The sequence below is a fragment of the Opisthorchis viverrini genome (genome assembly GCF_000715545.1).
Source record: "Opisthorchis viverrini unplaced genomic scaffold opera_v5_61, whole genome shotgun sequence".
NCBI classification, from domain to species: domain Eukaryota; kingdom Metazoa; phylum Platyhelminthes; class Trematoda; order Opisthorchiida; family Opisthorchiidae; genus Opisthorchis; species Opisthorchis viverrini.
The window spans coordinates 1,732,659-1,753,039 of NW_008751717.1; the positions used below are offsets into that span (position 1 = coordinate 1,732,659).

Consider the following 20,381-nt stretch of genomic DNA (forward strand, 5'->3'; position numbering starts at 1 on the left):
ATCCAACCAATGAGATAAAACGTCATATTCACTGACAAATAACCTGTGAAGTTTTTTTCACTATCTGTAACATTGACATCGAATACAATTTTGCCCACATTGTGTGTTATTTTCCATCTGAAATTACTAGCTAACGAGCAATTAGCTTGCTCTCCATAAAAGTTAAAATAGTAACGGCTTGGAGTAGAAAAAGGTGATGAAATTCTGCTTTCTCACCGGTGATTCTTATGGCGAATTTCGCGGAATCTGTTCGCAGTAGGGAACTTGTATTTCCCATCTTCTCACAGAATGAGTATACCTCCAAATGCCGCACCATAAGACGAATTTAGAAATTGTTGTCATTATCATCAGTAGCAGCTGTCAGAACCGCGTGGTTTCCTACAGTGTACTTGTCGTACAGTGGTTGTAGCCGCAACATTTCCGTTCACCGATGATTCGGGGAGGTGGGGTAGGTAACTGCGCATTAGAAATGGGGGCTGATAAATTGGCTCGTAAATACTGCACTGTCAGTGGACCGTTAAATGAGGGATTGCAAATGGAGCTATGCATTAAAGGTAGTAGCTTTGATGCACGAATGCCATTAAGAGCTTGACTGGCCACGTCTGACAATGTCTCTCACCATTGATGTGGTCCATTTCGGGTTTCCCATTCAGAAGGTCGCCAGCGGCCAGCGCAGCTGAGTTTGCTGCTAATGGTTTTTATGCTTCTCAGCCAAGATATTGTTTGACCGCTTCTGGCCCGTTCCCACCCTTCACCTGGTTGTGTGAAAAGGAGGCCTCGAGGACGTCTGTTGACTGGCACACGCAGAACGTGGCCAGGCCAGCGCAACCTACGCAGTGTAGTCAGTTCACCAATTGAAGTTCAGTTATTTCCTTCGTATGCCATTCGACATTGCTTATCCGGTGTTCCCGCTACACTCGAGCAATGCTCCGAAGACATCGATGGTCAAACACTGAAAGTCTCTTGACGTCCTCGGCGCGCAGCACGCAGATTTCTGATCCATATTAATATGTCGCGCCTGCAGCATTGTAAATTTGAACATTGACAAATAAGCTGATATCACGCCTACGACACAGGTTCACACAGGTTCACACGGCACAGTTTCACCTGCTCTTGTTTTCTCAATGCGAATGGATATATAATCTCTTGCGAGACCAGTTGGAACGATGCAGCTGTCCAGGTAAACAAGTTTTTCTACTATCTCTATTGTGAGGATTATTAAACTATGTATAGTATCTAAAACAGAAGACTGGAGGAAATAGCAACAATTTCGCATTACTTGGACTCACCCCTGCATTTTGCTTTGGTACAGATTCCTCTTGGCTCACGGATCCGTCTACCACATCCTCTTCGGCGATAGATGCTTTCTGATGAGTCTCCTAAAAGGAGAGCGGTGATTGGTTAAGATATTCTCATCAGCACCCGTTGGGACATGCAACACCGGAATCGTACATCAGTTTGTGCTCCTTTAATGTAACTCTTGAAAAGACGCCTATCTGGCCTCTGGTGCGGTTCTTTTAGATAAAAATGAAACTAATGATACGATGTTGTCATGAGCAAACATCCTCGTGGATTATGGAACCAAAATTCGGCCCGAAACTCCTAAACATGATGTTTTGATTTGTGAAAATGAGGTCTTTGGTGGCCAGCGAACCAAATGACTCTGTGATGAGTTAGCATATTCCGTTCACAATGGATGCAAATCAGCTACGATATAAGTTTCGTCATGCCACAACCTGCAACTCACAAGTGCGATTTGCGACCTGTTCTATTATCAGATTTTGTGCTCCTTCAGATCAAGAAGAGGAAATCATTTATGCTTCAGCCATGCGATAAATAGCTGTGTAATCTGGCTAAACTTGCCCGAAGTGGTTGTGTAACCCTGCGGGGAACGCATGCCAGAAATGATCGTTTGCTTTTTCACAGAGCTGGGCAATTTGATCGCCCCGGACTCAAGCTCGCCATATACGATTCTACATATATGATTCTATATGATTCGAAACACCCCTTCGTCAACATATCAAGACGCTCGTATCAGACAAACTGAGACAATTGTACAACGGTCTAGATGTGGGGCCGAGTCATGGTCACTGTGGTCAAGTTCCCGTGGGTGTTTGAGTACGTGTGTGTGTGTGTGCGTGTTTGCCTGTGTGCATGTGCGTGTGTGATCAGAATATCATCTCGAGATGTGACGCTCGTGATCTGCCGAGGATTGGCAAACTCTAAACACAAGAACGCATGCCAGAATGTACAGTGTTGGATTTGAGTACAGAATGGTGTGAAGCGAAGCTAGTCTGCATGCGGCGAAATTTGCAGTCATGCGGAACTAGATTGTGTGCGATTGTAGGCTACTGGTTCGTGTGATGCGAAACAGTCTGGAAACAGCCTCATCTACCAGTGGTTTATGATTCTTACCTGATCCTGTTCAGTTTCGGTGGTATTTCGGAGGACGTTCTGCTGACCGACCACCTCTGCACGTGATTCACCTTCTGTATGAGTTGCGGCTGATGGTTCGGAATCCTATTGGATGGAAACAATTTGAGCTAATGATTTTGCACATTCGGGTAGAACCGATGAGTGGGGGAAACGAAATGTATTTGGCGTGGGCGAGCATCGGAATTTGGTGCCTTCACCCGATCCCCGTACGAATCAGCTGTCTACTCCGACATATCTCGTGACCTGAAACATTCCGATTGGTTTGTTCGTTGGTCATGCAATGTCAAGATTTCATGCAGAACGCAGGCACATTGTTCACGGCTACACCATTATGGTGCGATCGTGCATCTCCTCCTTCCATCATCTTCTTCCAATCAGCACATGATTTTCGATACTATGTTGCCAGTCGTCTAATTCGAAAAGTATGTCTGTCTTCGCGATTGGATTGCCCAAATACACGCCAAACCACATGGCTCAGAATCTGCTTATTCTATGGACAAATGTATAAATAGACCATGGTTGGTGGCATGCTCAATCACGTCCACGTCCTTCGACACTGAAGCAGATCGTGTTCACCCGTAGCTGGGTACGTGTATGTTGGTGAGGCGAGAAACCTATAAAACGCAAGAGTTTGGCCAATCCCCCCTTGTGTTCATCAGTGTCCATGGCATTCTCTTTGATGTTGTCCATATTTAACTGTTCTCCCAACGTGTCGCCTTCCGTCTTCAGTATTGGTGGGACGTGGACTACATCCAGTAATAAGTGTGTTAGTGGAATTTGCGAATTTACCTATTCGTGCACCAGCTGGAACCGATAGTTAAGGGTATATACGTCAAACTGTTGGAAACCACAGACAAATTCAGGAAAGTGCCCACGAATCAGGGATTCTTCAGAAGTTGTAACATCACAGTGGCTTTGTTATGTTGTATATCAGTTACCAGAAACAATGTTTTAACTGGCATATCCTCGGAATGTAGACCACAGTCTGTTCCACCCCTACAGATTTCATTTTGTTTGTTCTTGCCAGCTTGCTGATGGTTATTACTGAGTGACCTAGTTGATTTGAGATTATTTATTGTGGAATATACGATATTTGTAGCAGTGATAGTTTTTTGTATGTCTGATATCAACATATCACACAACACACAACATCACGCCTCATCATGCTTTCAGCGGACATTGCGCATGCTGGGCACCTCATGCGGCCGTTATCTTCTCTTACCTACTGTGAATAAGTCCGCTGCACATTTTCTCATCAGAACTCTCCATGAAACAGTGCTCAGTCCGTCCGTAATAAATTCGAAAATGACCTACTGCCTGGATTAATGCCATCGAGTGAAAGACTCAAAAAATGAGTTTATTAACCTTGAAAACAGCTTCCCATGTCTTGATGCACGATGCAACAGTCACTTATTCTCTTGAACTAAGGGTACGGTTTTGAAGTAACAAACAAATACATATCGTACAGACTCAACCGTTATGAGAAAATAACTTACTTCTTCGGGGTGATGTTCAGCGGGCACTTGTTCCTCAATGTCGTGCAAAACATCTTGGGTTACGGATACACTTTCTTCCATCCGGTCTCCGTGTGCTGATGGGTTGCATACAGTTTCCTAAATAAAAAAAATCAAAAGAGTACTCTCATTGTCAGCAACATACTGGATGTCCGTAACAGTCATACAGTGCTTTTTGAAGGAATAACGTGATTTTTCATTAGTGTTTCCAAGTACACCATGCATATGAATTTCCCTTAGATCTGAAACGAAAATATGTGCCGAGTCGCTGCATGTATGTGCCTGTGTGTGTGATGAGCGATTGGAAAACCCAAAAAACCTGATTTTCCCATCATCGTAAACTAGTGCACACTATCATGCACGCAGTTCATCGCATTGCAACGCTACACAGATTACTGGAATTCCACTATGCTGAAGTGTTACCTCCAATCAAGTGTTTGGCCATTTTTTGGAACAAGCAAGACGGTAGAACTAACCAGATAACTGGTTCCAGTTAATTATCAACCGCTCGGATATGGGAAACTTGTAAACATAATTATGCACTCGTGATAACGACTGGAAGATTGCTTTCAACCAGAATCCTTGAAGGAACTGCGGATTATACCGGCGGAACTTTTACGGAATATCCTTATAAGTGAACATTCAGTGGGGTGAATAACACCATTCGATGTTAAGTGAACTCACATTACACAGTGTCCCACAGATCGGACAGTGCACTGACCCTTGTAGTTTGCCTTTCTCCGTCGTAACGTCAATTTTGATTGATCCTCCCTCAACTGGACAAACGTAGGTAGTGTTTCCAAAAACGAGCTGCAAGCCTTTACCTAGTGTGCATTTGTGCTGTAGCAGTGAAATGGAGGGGTTGTGACACGATTTTTGTGTTAGTTGCACGTTACAAGTAGAAAACGTACATCCATAAAACAGCAGAGAAGTGGTTATGAAAGACTTTTCAAGCATTTCTTCCTTTAATGCCCCAGCACTGTCCTGAATCATGAGCCGCATTTCTAATTTGTAGAGTAATTTTTCACTGGAATCAGTTTGGTTAATTCCGAATTACTGGATAAACAACAAAAGCTTAAACTGTAGTATTTGTTTGCTTTTTTCCGTCCTTCAATCACTTCTCTCGAACTTCGTAGCTTGAACATCTTTTAAGGCGTATATCTGTCTCCATAAGTTTTTTTTTAAAAGACGAAATTGTTTTTGATGTATTCGAAACGAGCAGCATTTTCGCCTGGCAGATCTTTGTAACTGACTGTTTGTAATGAACTTATTCAAAGATTTTCTTAGTCGGGAACTGAGATAGGCAGTGATTTGTTCTTGGTAGCGTTGTATAGACAACCTAAATGAAGAACACGTTTGCCTGACGCAAATGGTCATCATAGGGTTGATGTTTTGATAAACAGACTTAAAGCACTGCCCGTATCACTCGAGTTTGAACAGTTCCCTTATCGTAGCCTTGATATTCTGATTTGTGTACACCGAACAAGGGATTAAAACGGACTAAAATTTGTTCTCTTTGAGAGCTGAATTTAGTCCATATCCTTTAGTGTACTGAAATTCGAATTCTGGTCACCTGATGTGCAAGACAAGTGTGTCCAGCCTTCCCTTCCTCGCTCAAAGACGACGTCTGACGGATTTCTTGATCAGTTAACAACAGCGATATTGAAATCTAAGTGTCCTGAGAGTTTAGAAGTCGGTACGTAAAGTGAACTGTTTTCGTAAGTCAGCTTTTCGATGACATTTGTCTACACAGGCCTACCTCTGATTAGCCCGTCACACCTACAGCATTAAGTTTAACCTGCCGTAAGGGATAAACCCAAATTAAGCTTTCTTATTTCGCTGATGAATGACGGTTAATACCACTTTTGAGATCGTGTTCTGAAAGTAACGGACAGAGTGTATGTATCCGCGGTTCACCAGCTACCTTTTAATTACCAATGTATCACCACATCAATGGTCATGTTATGCTGAGGTGCATGTTATTTTAAGAAAAACAACCAAGTAAAACTCCCAGGAGGTTATTCTGTGTGGAGTGATGTACTTCAGGTGTGACTATTTGTGGAGAATATTGATGGTTTCGGTTACTCTTTTATTCACTTTCATCAATTGTGATCAGTAGCGTTCAACTTACTTGATGACATGAAGCACCATAATTATCAAGGTCAATCAACCCGTCCGCACTGTGAAATCGCCACGGATCTTGGCGGTCGTGGTCAAGGCATACTGACTGCCCTCCAAAGGATTCGAGTGCAATATTATCTAGAATTGTTATTAAAAAAAGTCATATATTTTAAACAGCGCCATTGTCCCTGCTCAATCACAAATTTTACATTGCAGTCAGTCTGCTTCAAGGAAACCCCATTCCGAAAAGAATCTTGGTTAACTAGTGAGCTCGCAGTAAATTTAAAATCAAGTCTCAGCCGACTTACTTGTGGTGTCATAAAAACCAAGTTATTCAACGTTTTATTTTAAGACAAAACATTCCATCAACTCACCGTCAATTGTGTCAACCTCTTGGTTACACACATGGCTAATTCGATACCACAGTTTGGTCAATTTCGATTGCTACAATGGAAGGATTGCGTTCATAATGCAGTTAGTAACTCAAACACCCATTGGCATTAATGATGCTAAATTAGGCATTTCAAACAACAGCGTGTCTAAACTTTTGACTTAAGCTAAACCCAAGCTTGATTACAGTAACTGGGGTGCCATTCATCCTGGGTATGAATTTTTCTTATAGTATAAAGTATGCTTCTATACTTATTCCATTGATACCGTGCTATTCAAAGATGACAGGTAACTGAACAATAGAAATTCAACCTAGTTTCCTCCAAATGTTTGTAAATTTGAAACAACCAGAATATAAATTTCTCATTTTTTGCTTACAAATAAGACAAAAGTGATGTCGAAATATATTAACTGCGTTCACATTCCGTTTCTAGAACTCATAGAAGATAGCCCCTTGTTCAAGAGTGATAATTTCAAAGCTTCGTCTTATTATTTTTTAACAGACTTGGCTAATCTGCCATCTTCGATCATGGCAGTTTTACTTGCGGAAAGAACCACATAGATAGTGCAAATCAATACTTGGTCATGGAAGTAGCAAATTCATTCAATACCGTGTACCTAAGTTCTTCATCGAGGACGTGCAAATGCATTAGGCAAAACATTAGAAACCTACAATTTTGTGTCATTATTAAAATCATGGGTGAACCGCATCTTATTCAAAGCTTCCCAGGTAACGACTTCAAAAGAAGATCAAGAACAAACAAAAAGTCCATGATAGAGTAACATTATGCAGTCAGTCCAGAGTGAATAGAGGATTCCCTATGTAATTTCCTATTCGGATGGAATTCATGCAACATCTTTAACAACCGTGATTGAATGGGTTTAGTCTGCTTGTGAGCAGGAGTTTCAAAATGCGAGAAGTTTTGATTTTTTAAAAATTTGCCCAAGGTTTGCATGGTGTTTCGGCTCCTTAATTTGAAAATCTGTGATGAAAACGAAACGGTGGATGTTATCTATCGATTGTTTTACAGAAAAATCCCCCTGACCGTCTCCGGAACTTGCTTGAAAAGCACATCTCTAGCAACTCCAGATGGCTGACGGTAAACAGACAACTCTTCGTAGCAACATGGATCGAACTCATTATTGATGCGAAAATTGGGCGAAACGTTTCACCATATCCACATAATCCTAGCTGATAGAAAGGAATACCTTCCCGGCCTCGGAAAGAGCACCGAAAGCGCTTCCTAACCCGAAAGCGTTTCCTTTGTGAGCTTTCGTGGATGGGAGCTTATTCCAGCTTCTTTTATGGAGCTTGTTGTAAACCTTTACGTCAGCTGAGTTGGCGTGAATTTGTTTGTGAAGTTTGTGTGTTACACCAAGGAAATTTGTGTTTCATTTGGAGCACCACCCGGAGTTATATGAATATATATATATACTTGTATATACATACTATGCCATTCAGTCATAAATATATCCATCTATAAGTATGAAACCAAAAATAATATTAATAAAGGTAAAGGTAAAGCAACAGTTGTGAATAGACAAACCGCAATATGCACGAGATAATGGAATTCCAGAGTGACCAGCCTAACAGCGCAAATGTGAAAATGACGTCGCAGTCATCTCGAAGCAGTGTACTTTGTAGCACACGAACGTTGTTTATGCGTGCATACTCGTACCGTCTTATTTAAAAGGGCCAAAATAGCATTTCAGTGACCATCTCTGAAAAAAATTCAACTCGTTATTTCTTCATTTGTTAGTAGCCTGACAGGCTATCTAGCCCACAAGGTGCTCTTATCAAAGGGTGATCGTTTTGTGACAAAATTGTCGACTGCAGGTGATTGAGTTAATAAGTCAATCGTCGTTGAGGTAAATGAAAAATTCACACTATTTTGAAGTGAAACATTTACGCCTTTATTCCCTTTTTTGACTGTATTGTTAGGAAGCAAAGAGACCTATGTATTACGTACCGTTAGCGCTGGCGGTAACCATGTAATCTTTGACTTCACTACACCACGCACCCTCAAGCAATTTTAAACAAGGTAGCCAGAAGAGCAACACATAGGTTCTAAGGAGCTATAAATTTCTTTTTATTCAACTTACCTCAATAATTGGACAGTAATTAAACTGTACACGTGGTCCGCCGAAGTGGTCACTACGGTAGTGAACGTTTGTTTCTGGTGGATCGACGGTGTGTGTCAAAGGCGTAGAAGGTCTCATCTTAACTATGTCACACAACCCATAACCGCTGCGGTCTGGCAGACAGGCTGGCGCATTTACTTCTTCCCAGCCACAGAACGGGGTTGGAGGTTGATTTCTGGGAATAGTGTAAAAAGTAGATTAGCTATGACAAATCGTTCACCAAAAATAAATCGGCTAATTTTAACTTTCACTGAGGGTGTAATCTATTTAGAGTAGTCTTCTCTTTCCGACTCACACTGGAAATCATAACGCGTTGGTCTGATATTTATATAGCTAAATGAAGGACAAAATAGTTTCTTAGACAGAACAGTCCGTGAAATACTTCCAATGTGAATTCCATTAAAGCATAATAATTATAAAAATTTAGTGCACTACACCCGCCATGTGGGCCGAGAGGAAAGCGAAACGGTCGCAGGCTGTCGAAGAAGTAACAACAGACCCGAGAGTGGTATTGCCCCATGGGGGATAGCTTACTATTTTTTTTAATTTACTTAAACTGGTTTCACAAGCAGATGAGCAGAAGTTACATTGTCGAAGAAGAACAACAGACCCGAGAGTGGTATTGCCCCATGGGGGATAGCTTACTATTTTTTTTAATTTACTTAAACTGGTTTCACAAGCAGATGAGCAGAAGTTACATTTGATATGGGTACACAGAAGAAAAACTTGTTTATTGATTGTAGTTGCAGGAGATCTGTGCAAATGGCTGCCTTTCTGTTCTGGTGCTCTTCATCAGCAAAGATGCGAAGCTTTGAGCATGAATTCCGCTCTCATAGAAGCTAGATTATGGCGAACAGATCAGGTTGAACCGGTTTAAGACGATATCTGGGCGGCTTGTTACCTTTACCTCATTCCAACAACCCAATTTGGACTCACCTAAAGTATTGCGTCTGACCAGCCACACGCGTTTGCTACTACTTTTGTCAAGATATGTGGATTATGATTCAACAGAGTAATGTTTCCGCAAGTTCTACACCATCGCTTACAAATTAATTTTACTGAGAACGTACAAACGGAAACCAAACATATGGCCAGCGAGGACCATTTAACTCGGACATTAAACACCAAGTTCAAATATTAGAGAGCATTTTGTAACAAGACCTCTGCAGTAGCTTTGGGGAAGATAGTAGATAAACTATGCTCAACCACACACGCTGTAAGTAGGCATAAACATATATAATTCCCATCGAAATAGTCCATATGTAGTTCTTTGGCCTTCGTACGAGTCTCCAGGGTAAATTTAATAACAGGTTTATCGCATTTCTTCTGCAATCAGGACTGCTTCGCTCTACCCACTACGACGGTTTCTACTCAGTAATTTGAGTAATAGAACGCAAAATGACATTATTTTACCTGACTTTCTAAAAGAAAATTTTGCACATTATCTGGCTCGTACTAAGACTGTCAATAAAAATTAATACTAAGTTTACGACTTAGTATGACCATTAAAAAGAACACTCATAAGGTTTGTATGGTAGCCAGTTAGGTCAACTTCAACGGCATTGTTTTCTCAATCAGAAATGTTGGAGCAAAAATGAATTCTGTTAGCTACTCGTGTTAAGACTTTGTAGTAGAAACGTTTAAAGTGCATTCACAATAAATAACCCAAGTGTGGTGATTTGTTTGGCATAAGATTGAGAAAAACGTGCCTCACTACGTGGTCATTTCAATTTCGAGTAATTCATAACATGTTTAAAAGGCACTTTTTGGTTTTTCAACAGACGTTTTGCATTTCCCATACAGAAATACAGATATCTAAGGTTTGACCGCAACTAGCCAGCAGGAAAAATGGAGTAAAGACAAGATTATGAATGGAATGGTTAGAGCTAATCACAGCCAGGTTTCGGCTCTGTGTGCGTAGAAAAAATGGCAACCACTACTCACTTGCTTCGTTTGAGTTTTACGTATTCGTAGCAAGACTTTGTCAGAAACTCTTCACCTGCAGACTTTCCCCAAGTAGGTGCGGCTGCATGGACATCACTGACGTGATACCAGCTGAAGCGGAAAAACAATTCCGGTGCGAGAAATTCAGTTATGGATGGTGATTCGGCGTTTTACATAAACCTAACTTCACAGCATGATTTCAGCTGGTTAAAAGAGAAGGATTCTTGAGAAAATGACACTAGACTTATTATTAAAGCCTGAACTACTTAGCGGACATTATCTACTGGACTAATAATAAGCAACTAGATTTGCGGCACAAAATCATGTGCACCATCTTATGCTTCCATTTTTTCAGTACAACACAAGAGTATAATACCCTATAAAAAATTCTAAACAGTGTTCTATCTAAATTGGATGTTTACCAGGTAAATGTAACATTTGTTCCGCTATTAAGATTTGCTTGCGTTTTATTGGTATTTATTCGTGCCCAACAAATCAGGGGCTTGACTACTTTGGCAGTCCTGAATGTAGTATCCCGAGAAAGAGGATCTGTCAACAGTACCGTTTGAAGCAACAACCGACATCTAAGTCTTATCCATACTTACTTTGTGGTACATTATTTAAGACAGAAATTTTGATAATAAGTCTTTTTAAGCTACTTTCAGTGGTGTTTGAATTTCATGTATTGTTCCAAGTATATACTTTTTCGAGACAGACAATTCCATCTGTGAACGTTCTATTCGTCCCGGTTAATTGGTTTTTTTTCAGCGTTTTTCAGCGTGAACCCTGTAATCCAGTTGCCACTCATAATCAGAATAAAAGTTAGGATAAAAACATGGTCACTTATTTTGTTGGTATAGAACGAAGCAAATAGGTTGATATATTGAAAACGCTGCATTCGGCTAACGCTGACAGAAAACTTGTTTAAATCCGGTTTCAGAATTTCTGTGTCATTTGTTATCCAGTTTTATCGACCAACCTTTTTACATCGTGTCTAGTAGTAGTTGATTAGTGTATTTTAAAATCATTGCATAATACAATAAAGATAGAATGAATACAATTGTAGCACCCAAATATTACACTATTTTGCCGTTCTTCGAAATAAAAATTTTCGTGGTTATTGGAAGAGGCGTTAGTGTATTCTACTGTATTTTATGCTCTACTTGTCACTACGAAGTATAAAGTTGATGCAACTAGACTTGTAGAAAATACTATCATTGCTTTTTCAACGAAATTTTCTCCCTTGAAAAATTTCGCATAAGGAACAAGAATGCCGTTTTTGATATTTGAAATCATCTTGAGGGATGTTACATACCCTGTGTTATACAAAAAGGCCAACAAGAAGTGGGAAATGTGCAGGGGTTTACCAACACTCATGGCCATAATCTCCCCCTGTAGATGGATAAAACGAAGAAAACAGATTCAAATCATTAAGTGCTACCATATAATGGTCGATGAAAAAATTGCATATGCTAACATTGCGTACATATTGTTGTATGCATCAAAATGATGTGAATCTGATATCAACCTCAAACAAATCGAATAAAAATTTCAGCATCTCCCATGGACAGCTGTTAATCGCTTCCTTCAATAGTAAAATAAACGTAAAAATCGGTTCCAGTGCTAGAAACTCTCAACATCTATGAGATTATCAGTCACTTATTCCCTTACTTACTTATTCTGCAGTACTTTGGCCTTTTACCATAGAATATATAAACACGTTTGTTCTTCTGGCAGTGGAGCATCGGTGTTGAACACTGATATCATGCGTTCGATGAGGACGCTGTCGTACCATTAGTGTTCAATTTCATCAGAAGGTTCTTCTATCCTATGCGTGCTTTTGGCTCTTTCAACTGTGAGTGTACAGAGAAGAAGGTACAGACGTCGCTTATCTCAAACTCCCCGCAAAGTTTGTAACCGGAAGTGATGGATAAACTTGAGCCTTCGATCAAACACTCGCACAATCGAACCAAAACTTATAAGGCCATGTCATTCAAGGAACGAGAAAGAAAGCGGAGATGCCAACCGCTCATGCTCTTTTTGCACTGATCGCTGTAAATGTATGAATTTCTCGGAAAATGGCTTCTTTTGACATTATCTTCATAGTTTTGTGCATAAGAGGGCGTCATTTAAGTACTCTCCTTCATTTGAATAAAATTTGGTACCCTTAAAGCTTGATTATTGGATTTTTCGGAAGAAAGTATCGCGACCCCTTCCTTCGCAACAGGGTTACATAACTCAGCCACTACTGCAAATTGATAAATTTTGATTCATCAAATGTATATCTTATCATGTGATCCTTGAACCTATCTCCCGTACTCGGGAACATGCGGAGAAGTGAGAAACGTGTAAGGGCATGTAACATTTTTGGAGTTATATCTCAAGAGGTCAACAGATTTCCGTCAAAAATCAAATTTGTCTTCTGATTTGCTAAGAAGACGTGATGGCCTACGTTTTAAAACTCTTCATTCCAGCCAGGGAGTGGAAAGCAACATTGCATATGTGGCAAGATAAAATGGTCACGTGTAAAATCCTGGTAAAACATATTGCCAGAGGCAGGTATGTGTGTGTGCAGGCAGCATGTGGCAACTTCTTCTCAAACGTTTTTAAATGCTATTTACGTGAAGTACCATTTTTGGTGTTGCAAAGTGTGCTATTCATGGTCGTTGGCTTGTTCGCTGAGCTGGGCAATTTGGTTGCAAACGTTTCATCACCAATCGAGGTGACATCATCAGTGCGTAGTTGTGCATAGCGGTGGGTTAGTGGCTGTGCGTTCAGTAGTGTTACGAGTGTGTTGATATACGTGCTGGTAGCCAAGGGTGACCTTTGACCGCGCTTAGTTATTCCGTCGGGCGGTCCCACTGGTTGTTCTTTTATCCCATGTCCTCATTCGCCGACGCCCACGTGACCTTTGAACTTGGCATCCCTCGCCACCGTAGTCTGGTAGGTGTTGGAGTGACCTTTGTCCTTCCGAGTTCCGTTGTGAACTTTATTGAGTTGACTCCGAAGAGTTCCTTGTTTCTTCGTTTGTTAATCCATTATTCGGTCCTCCTTGAGTGTTTCGGTTGCCATGTTGATCTCTCGCACGTAGAGGTGCGTAAATTGGATCCAGTTCGATGCACCGGTTGATTGAACCTGCCGTAGAGTACCATGCTTCCAGAAATTCTCTTCCGCGTCGCGTATCTCCGTATGCCAAAATTTTCGCGTTTTCCAGGTTGAATTTGTGGCCTTCTTGATCCTCGTGTATGGATATCAAGGACAGGGGGTCATTCCTCTTGACAGCAGCGTTGTGTTCCTTTATTTGTGAACATAATGTTCTCCCAGTCTGTGTTATTCATTTAGCTATCTCTTTTGTAGGTAAAACATGGATGAGCTGAGCAAGATCTTTTACTCCAAAGGAGATAGTGGATTTCAAAATTTTCGATTACCAATTTTTTTGTCAGGAAAAGCCAGTCCTGCGCGTGCAGCGGTTTTAATTTTTGCATCGTGTGCGTTAATTTGTGATAGCCTTACAAGTGAAAGACCTTTGGGTCAACTTACAGGTGATCATAATAAATTGGTATTTATCCCAGTGCTAATGATGGCTTTATACATTCGAAACCTATCATCCCCTCCTTAAATGTCGTTAAAAATAATAAATACGATTTGGCTGCACAGCTTACTTCGAAAGGTCAACTCATATGGGCTTACAGTTACTTTATTCTCCCGTTTAAATGCACATTTACTTCACCCGCCCCCGTCTATCTGTCTGTATGATTGTCATCAGTTGTCCTTGGCTAACTTCCTTGATTCATTACTCTGAATTCTTTTCCACCTAACTTTTTTCCAAAAGCGCATGCATCTGCTGACCATGTCTGGCGGAATGTACCATATTTAACTAGTTTATGTACAACAGCTGAGAATAAACTCACGAAGGTATATGTCGATTCGAAATGGGAAGCCATAACTGCAAGTCCACCAGCGCTTTCCATCGGCAAGGTCGATATGTTGGGCGAGTTGAACACTTCTCTTGCGACTTCCTGAAATTAGCCAAAGGAATCTGATTAAACCAGAATATCGACCCATAGACTTGAGATTGCTGTATCCATTGGAGAAATGTCATGAACAAACGAAACTGGTGCATTTGAGGTACGCTGGGCGTTTTTCAACATGAACCATAATTAATATTTCAAGTGGTATGGTGTCAAAAATAGTGTACTCTCAATTGAAGGGTTCGTACAGTCCCAGAAAATACGGCTATTGTGATGTTTTCGCAAACCTTTGCTGCATGAAACGTTATACACCATAAAATGTGCACAGTATTTGTCATTTTCAAACGTTTCCATGTGTCTAAACTTTAATGTGTGTTAGGACATTTTGTTTTTCTAGGAATACTAGGACGAACTACGTAAAGATAGATTGTTAGAAATTTTAACTTTGCAATGATAAATTAGCTGACCGACATTTGGATATTTCATAAGTCATCCAAAGCTTGGCACGATAACTTGAATGCTAAAAATCCTCTACAGTATTTACAGTCACATCTGTCAACCTATTTATTTCGATTTTGATTTACTTTGTTTCTCTTATGTTATTCCTAGGGTATTTTGACACATTTTATAGGGGAATCTGCGGGTCTCAACATGAAAAAAATCGCAGCGTTTCTCCTTTTATGGGAAGCTGTTGGAATGACCGAGATGTTTTCTTCGTTTTCCGTATTTATCAGCTTTCACATAAAACCAAGAACTTCAGAGACACCGCCTCTCGACAAAAGAGGGAATTGATTCCTTGTCTAGGAGTTGCTAATGCGATGTAAAAATGAAGCTCGCTGGGATCTCCACCTGATTACTTGAGAAAATAGCATCTTTGCATCCGGACAGTTTTGTTTTATACTTAGGCGGTTTGATGATTTTCTGGACCTCCAAATCATCAAAGAAATCTGTTCAATTGTGACGTCACTTCATAGCAAACATTTTCTAGCCTTTTTCATATTCAAAATTCAAAACTGTGGTGCGAATATTGGCAGCGCTTTTTAATATCTAACACTACTCTATCGTAAATTTGTTGCCCTTCTGAGTTTTTCTGTCTGTTCAACTTTAAAATCTATCCACTTACCTCAAGCGAATCAAACTTTCGCAGTTTAGAGATTTATGCAATAATCTGTATAAGTGCGATAAAGTTACTGCATCTGTTTGCTGGTCTTGCAATTTATTTGCTTGTATACACAGTGTACCCTGCACAATAAAGTTCCTGCCAAAGGTGTACCGCAATGTAAATCTAGTTGCATAATTGAGGAGCTGGTGACCGTGAGACATCCCATATGCATATGCCGGTGCGTATGCCGATGCCAGAGTCCTTGATAGAAAAATTCTCGTCTGATATTTTCAAAATTGTTGAAACCTTGGTTAGTATGCACGCTTATATGTTCGGGCAGCTAGTCCGCAAAATTTTCGGCGCTACTGTTTATATGCGGTTTTGGAAAAAGGTTTTCCAGAAATTTGTTCACAGTGGGTTTCAGTTCACTTTAGTCATTCCATCCAATTTTAGTGAATAATACAATTCATAGGATATGGAACACACCCTTCAACGCCTGGAGAACATGCTAAGAACTAGTGTGGGTTTGCGAGTGCCTACACAAACTGGTTTTCAAGTGGGGATCTGTAGAAAATCAGACGCAAATAATTTGGGCAAAAGTCGGAAGTTAATATCTATGTTTCCGTCGCTAAGCTCCACACCGCAACTTTGGATTTCGCCTCTTTGCTGGAAATGCCAAAATTTCAAACATATGTCTAGCGCGGCAATCCTGCCGCTTGTACGCATTTAATTCTGATTATATGTATAAAAACATTAAAACTGGCCGAGCAGGAATAATGAAGAACTCTTTCACAAAGTAAACTCAAAGTTTTGATAAAATAACTATGATCTTCCTACACAAGTAACCGGTATTCAGTGAAGCAACGTGCCTTTTAGTTGTCATCCTAAATGGAATATTTGGCGATATTCGGCCAATATTTTACTTGACTTCGTAAAAAATAACCTAATTTGATGCTGCCGTAAACAAACACCAGTTGAATTCCGGTCTAGTGGGAGCCCAGATGGATCCATTTGCAAGCAGCGTCACTGTATTCCCAACGTTTCCCCAAATATTGGTACAACACGGGTTTTCCGTAGGCACAAAAAACCGGTTGAACATTGGTGTATACGTATACTGATTAAGAAGAACTCCAGTCATATAGACCAAACTATTCTTATGTATGAGGGCTTCATAAAATTCCTTTGAAGCAAAAACAGGAAGGTGGTTGGGGCCAACGGAATTGCAGAAACTCATACGCATGATATTTTTTGATACTTACCACCACATCAGGTAGTGTAAAGTGGTAAATATTCTCATTCACGTAACCACTAGCTGTCAGTCTTGATTCATTTTTCGTGACGGAAGTATAATTACTGAAATAACAGTTGTAAAAGAGAGGATGTGTTTCATCTCTTGCATCTACAGGACGTTCGGTAAATAAAGCTTGCTCGATGATTATTGAAGTAAAGGGCCCCAGTTTTTGTGCAGAAGTCTTTAAAGTCATTCGAAATAAAAACAACCGTTTTCACGTATCTTAATCACCTCAGCTTTACAGCATTTGTTGTGTGTATATTGCATTTATTTGCACCTGACAAAAGGCCTTACACAAAAAATTTTGTTTTGGGTCCGTTGCTCGTTTTTCCTATCCATCTGTGTACTAAGTACTTCCATAATCATGAATCGGTGGATTTCGAGAACGCCGCAGTTCCCTTGAAGCTCATTTGATCGTCAGAACACTATTCCTGAAACTTATTTCAGTTACTCCCTTTTAGGCCACATCCTCACTAAGCATAATTATGTTACCGCTCTGACAAATCACAGCACCTACTCTTAAGCGCATCGACCGCAATATGCAGTTCCCACGATCCAATTTGATCCCATAGATAGAAGCCATTTCGAATTCATAGCCGGTTTTCAGTCTTTTGAATTTTCAGCATGTAACTACTAATATTTTTATCCCAGTTCGTTTCTAATCTCTCTTCCGCTGTTTGATCATAACGAACGGTTTTGCACCTATTCATATATATCCCAACGTAAGGCGGAAACATTGTGACATTTTAACTGCTTCATTTTTTACACGCCCTACAAGTTATATCCCATCACTCGGCATGCGTCACTGAATAGTGTGTCCACTGAAGCTCCTAGTTGTGGGAACTAAAATCTACATATGAAATCAGAATCAGCGTGACAGTTAAAAATAGTACTCAAGTAGCTACTTAAAATTTAAAGTTAAAACGGTAAACAGGAATGGAGCTGGTGTAGTGGTTTGGCAGAACTTCGACTACAGGGGTTGTCATTCGGTGACAGTTGCAGATCACTACAAGCTGGGCAGCTTAGTAAGTCCATTTAATACCTGAGTTTAGACAATGCTTTACCAGCACCCCAATCACGTTTATCTGACATGTAAAGTCCCGACTTGATTTCTTTTACAGAAAAGACTGAAGCATCGAGTTAATTACCGGCGCCTCATTATTTTGTTGGGATTTCATGAAGGTGGATTTCCTGAGGCCCATTTTAGCCGTTCACCAGACGGTTTAATCGATATTTTGGTAGGTATTTTTCAGTATCTGGATATGGTTAATTATTTTTTCACGATGATAATCAATATACATCTATGTACCACTGAAAGTTATACAACACTTGCAAAGAGAAAACTAACAAGATCCAGATTACTGTCGGTCGCAGAGGGGATTATAGGGCCACCAAATGAACCATAAGCTTGAGTCCAGAATAAACGTGTTTGAGTTCTACCTTGACTTAGTCCACGCAGCACTCCATGTCAGAATACTTTTCTGTCATTAACCTCATTTACTTGACCACGTGAGCCACTGACCCCAAATAGCTTCGTCCACTTTCATGGAATATATACTCGTAATGTTCGTATGACTTTAACATATGGTTTCTTGTCAGCATCACCAACAATAAGAAATGTCTATAAAAACAAGCTTCGTTCGCCGCCTTCGTTCTTTGCCTAACTTCGACTTGTATCATGAGTCAACATGACCGGTTTTATTAGTTAGTTCAAAGTAGCCAGAGGGGCGGTGTTGGCTGATCAGTACAGTCTCAATGGTTTTGAATGACGTTTTTGTTTGCGTAGCGAGTGCAGACGTAGTCAAACCGGAGTCTTCTCTGTCACTGTCAGGTGGCCTTCAAGCGATTGAGTGGCACTTAGTGAATCATGTTGAGTATTGGGCGGGCTGAAGAAGGATATTCATATCAAGCAAACTGTTGTGCTACTCGGATGCTTGATGCCTCATAATCCTCTGTAAGAACAGATCTTCAAACATCCTATGAGAAACTCCGAGCAGTTTGCGTCAATTTCGCAAAAACAGAGGTAGTCTCATACCTTATCCTTTACTTTAGTACTATGCAAGATTTCGTTTCTGCGGTAATTCTTGGGCTGCGAGACATAAATGTTCCCTTTAAAGAAAGGGAGATTTTCTGACTTTCTGAAAAGCTGTATCGCTTTCTAATGCCAGCTTAACATAGGCAAGCACTTTTGGAACTGAAGAAATGCGAGAAATGTGGAATGTTTGGGTAATTCATACTTGCTGGCACCACAATAGACCACCATTTGTCGTGTAAGTAACACTCAGTGTTCTCTTTTGCACCATAAAATTAAGCTTTACGCTCCGAAAACGGTGGGACTGTCTTGCTTGATTCTCTTTCCAACGGTATGTGTAGAAAGCTGATCTGTTTACCACAATTTATGTGACTGCTGTGTTCAGTCCACCTCAGTAAACCCTATTAACTCAAACGTTGAATGCCCAATAGCGTCTGATAAAATTTATTTAAAATGTTTGCCACTCGATATCTGTTTTGTGGCCGCTTGGATGCAGTATGTTAATTAAATGTAATTCGGACTGTAATCAGTCGGATTTAAGAGGGATTAAACAGGGTTGATTGACTTGCTAGTACATAATTTAATGAGATAACAAAAGAACAAATAGGCTCTGCTCCCAATATACACCGAAGTTTAGAGTTACCTGTAGGAAATTATCGCCGGCCACAATGTCAGTGTTTACAGATAACAAAAGAACAAGTAGGCTCAGCTCCCAATATACACTGAAGTTTAGAGTTACCTGTAGGAAATTATCATCTAAGTCCTAACTTATTTTCATTGATATTCGGACGCAGCACTGTTCATTAGAGTGAATGCTGATGGTCAGACCCATCTGATCCCCAGTTATCTTATTATTCCTTAGTCTGTAGTTCAACGAGGTTTGCGAAGACTTGTTCAGTCCTCAAGCTTTGTGCTTTATCTGTGGTTTGTTTAGATCAAAATAAACTGTATCATAGGAGATTTGATACAGTCAGAATTCTTCCTCTTCTCATGAGAACCACTACGGGGAAGTGATAATACTTTGTCTCACAGTTATTCCCAGAACCAGAACAAGTAAAAACACACTCGAATGCACGTCCAATTTCAGCCATTTCATTATTCAACAAATGATCACAAGCAATGAACGTTCCGCGATAACCAGTGCATAGTTCGTCATTCATGAAAATTTGTCACGCCACGGATTTGATCTGCTGTGGTCCTATTGAAGATTAGCCACATCTATCCTTCTCCTGACAAATGTCGGTCTAATTCGTTTTAGTTTTAAACGAGGCAGTGCGAATAATGATGTCCCTGAACGCACACCTACACGCTCGTTTTGTTTTTCCAGCAGGCGCAAACAATGAGCATCCGAATAGTCATCATGTTGCCAAAGGAAGAGCTTGAAAAATGGTGTGAACTAGCTTCAGCGTCGCCTGCCGAGTGTTAGTTTATTGGGACA

The 20,381-nt window shown here is 40.4% G+C and overlaps 2 protein-coding genes across 2 annotated transcripts in view; both read right to left on the reverse strand.

Moving 5' to 3' along the window:
• Nucleotides 1–549, reverse strand: part of T265_03989 (hypothetical protein) — a gene marked incomplete at both ends in the record, with an annotated part of 6,412 nt that extends 5,863 nt beyond the window's left edge. Inside the window, one exon of the mRNA XM_009168596.1 lies at nucleotides 390–549. Coding sequence (XP_009166860.1) covers nucleotides 390–549 — 160 coding nt within the window. The remainder of the gene's footprint in view (nucleotides 1–389) is intronic.
• Nucleotides 550–2,415: 1,866 nt separating this feature from the next.
• T265_13375 (hypothetical protein) overlaps nucleotides 2,416–20,381 on the reverse strand; it is a gene marked incomplete at both ends in the record, with an annotated part of 28,346 nt that continues 10,380 nt past the window's right edge. The window contains 12 exons of the mRNA XM_009168609.1: nucleotides 2,416–2,520; nucleotides 3,013–3,225; nucleotides 3,933–4,049; nucleotides 4,635–4,934; nucleotides 6,082–6,209; nucleotides 7,912–7,939; nucleotides 8,565–8,778; nucleotides 10,548–10,658; nucleotides 11,863–11,939; nucleotides 13,452–13,548; nucleotides 13,670–13,872; nucleotides 16,880–16,973. Coding sequence (XP_009166873.1) covers nucleotides 2,416–2,520; nucleotides 3,013–3,225; nucleotides 3,933–4,049; nucleotides 4,635–4,934; nucleotides 6,082–6,209; nucleotides 7,912–7,939; nucleotides 8,565–8,778; nucleotides 10,548–10,658; nucleotides 11,863–11,939; nucleotides 13,452–13,548; nucleotides 13,670–13,872; nucleotides 16,880–16,973 — 1,687 coding nt within the window. The remainder of the gene's footprint in view (nucleotides 2,521–3,012; nucleotides 3,226–3,932; nucleotides 4,050–4,634; nucleotides 4,935–6,081; nucleotides 6,210–7,911; nucleotides 7,940–8,564; nucleotides 8,779–10,547; nucleotides 10,659–11,862; nucleotides 11,940–13,451; nucleotides 13,549–13,669; nucleotides 13,873–16,879; nucleotides 16,974–20,381) is intronic.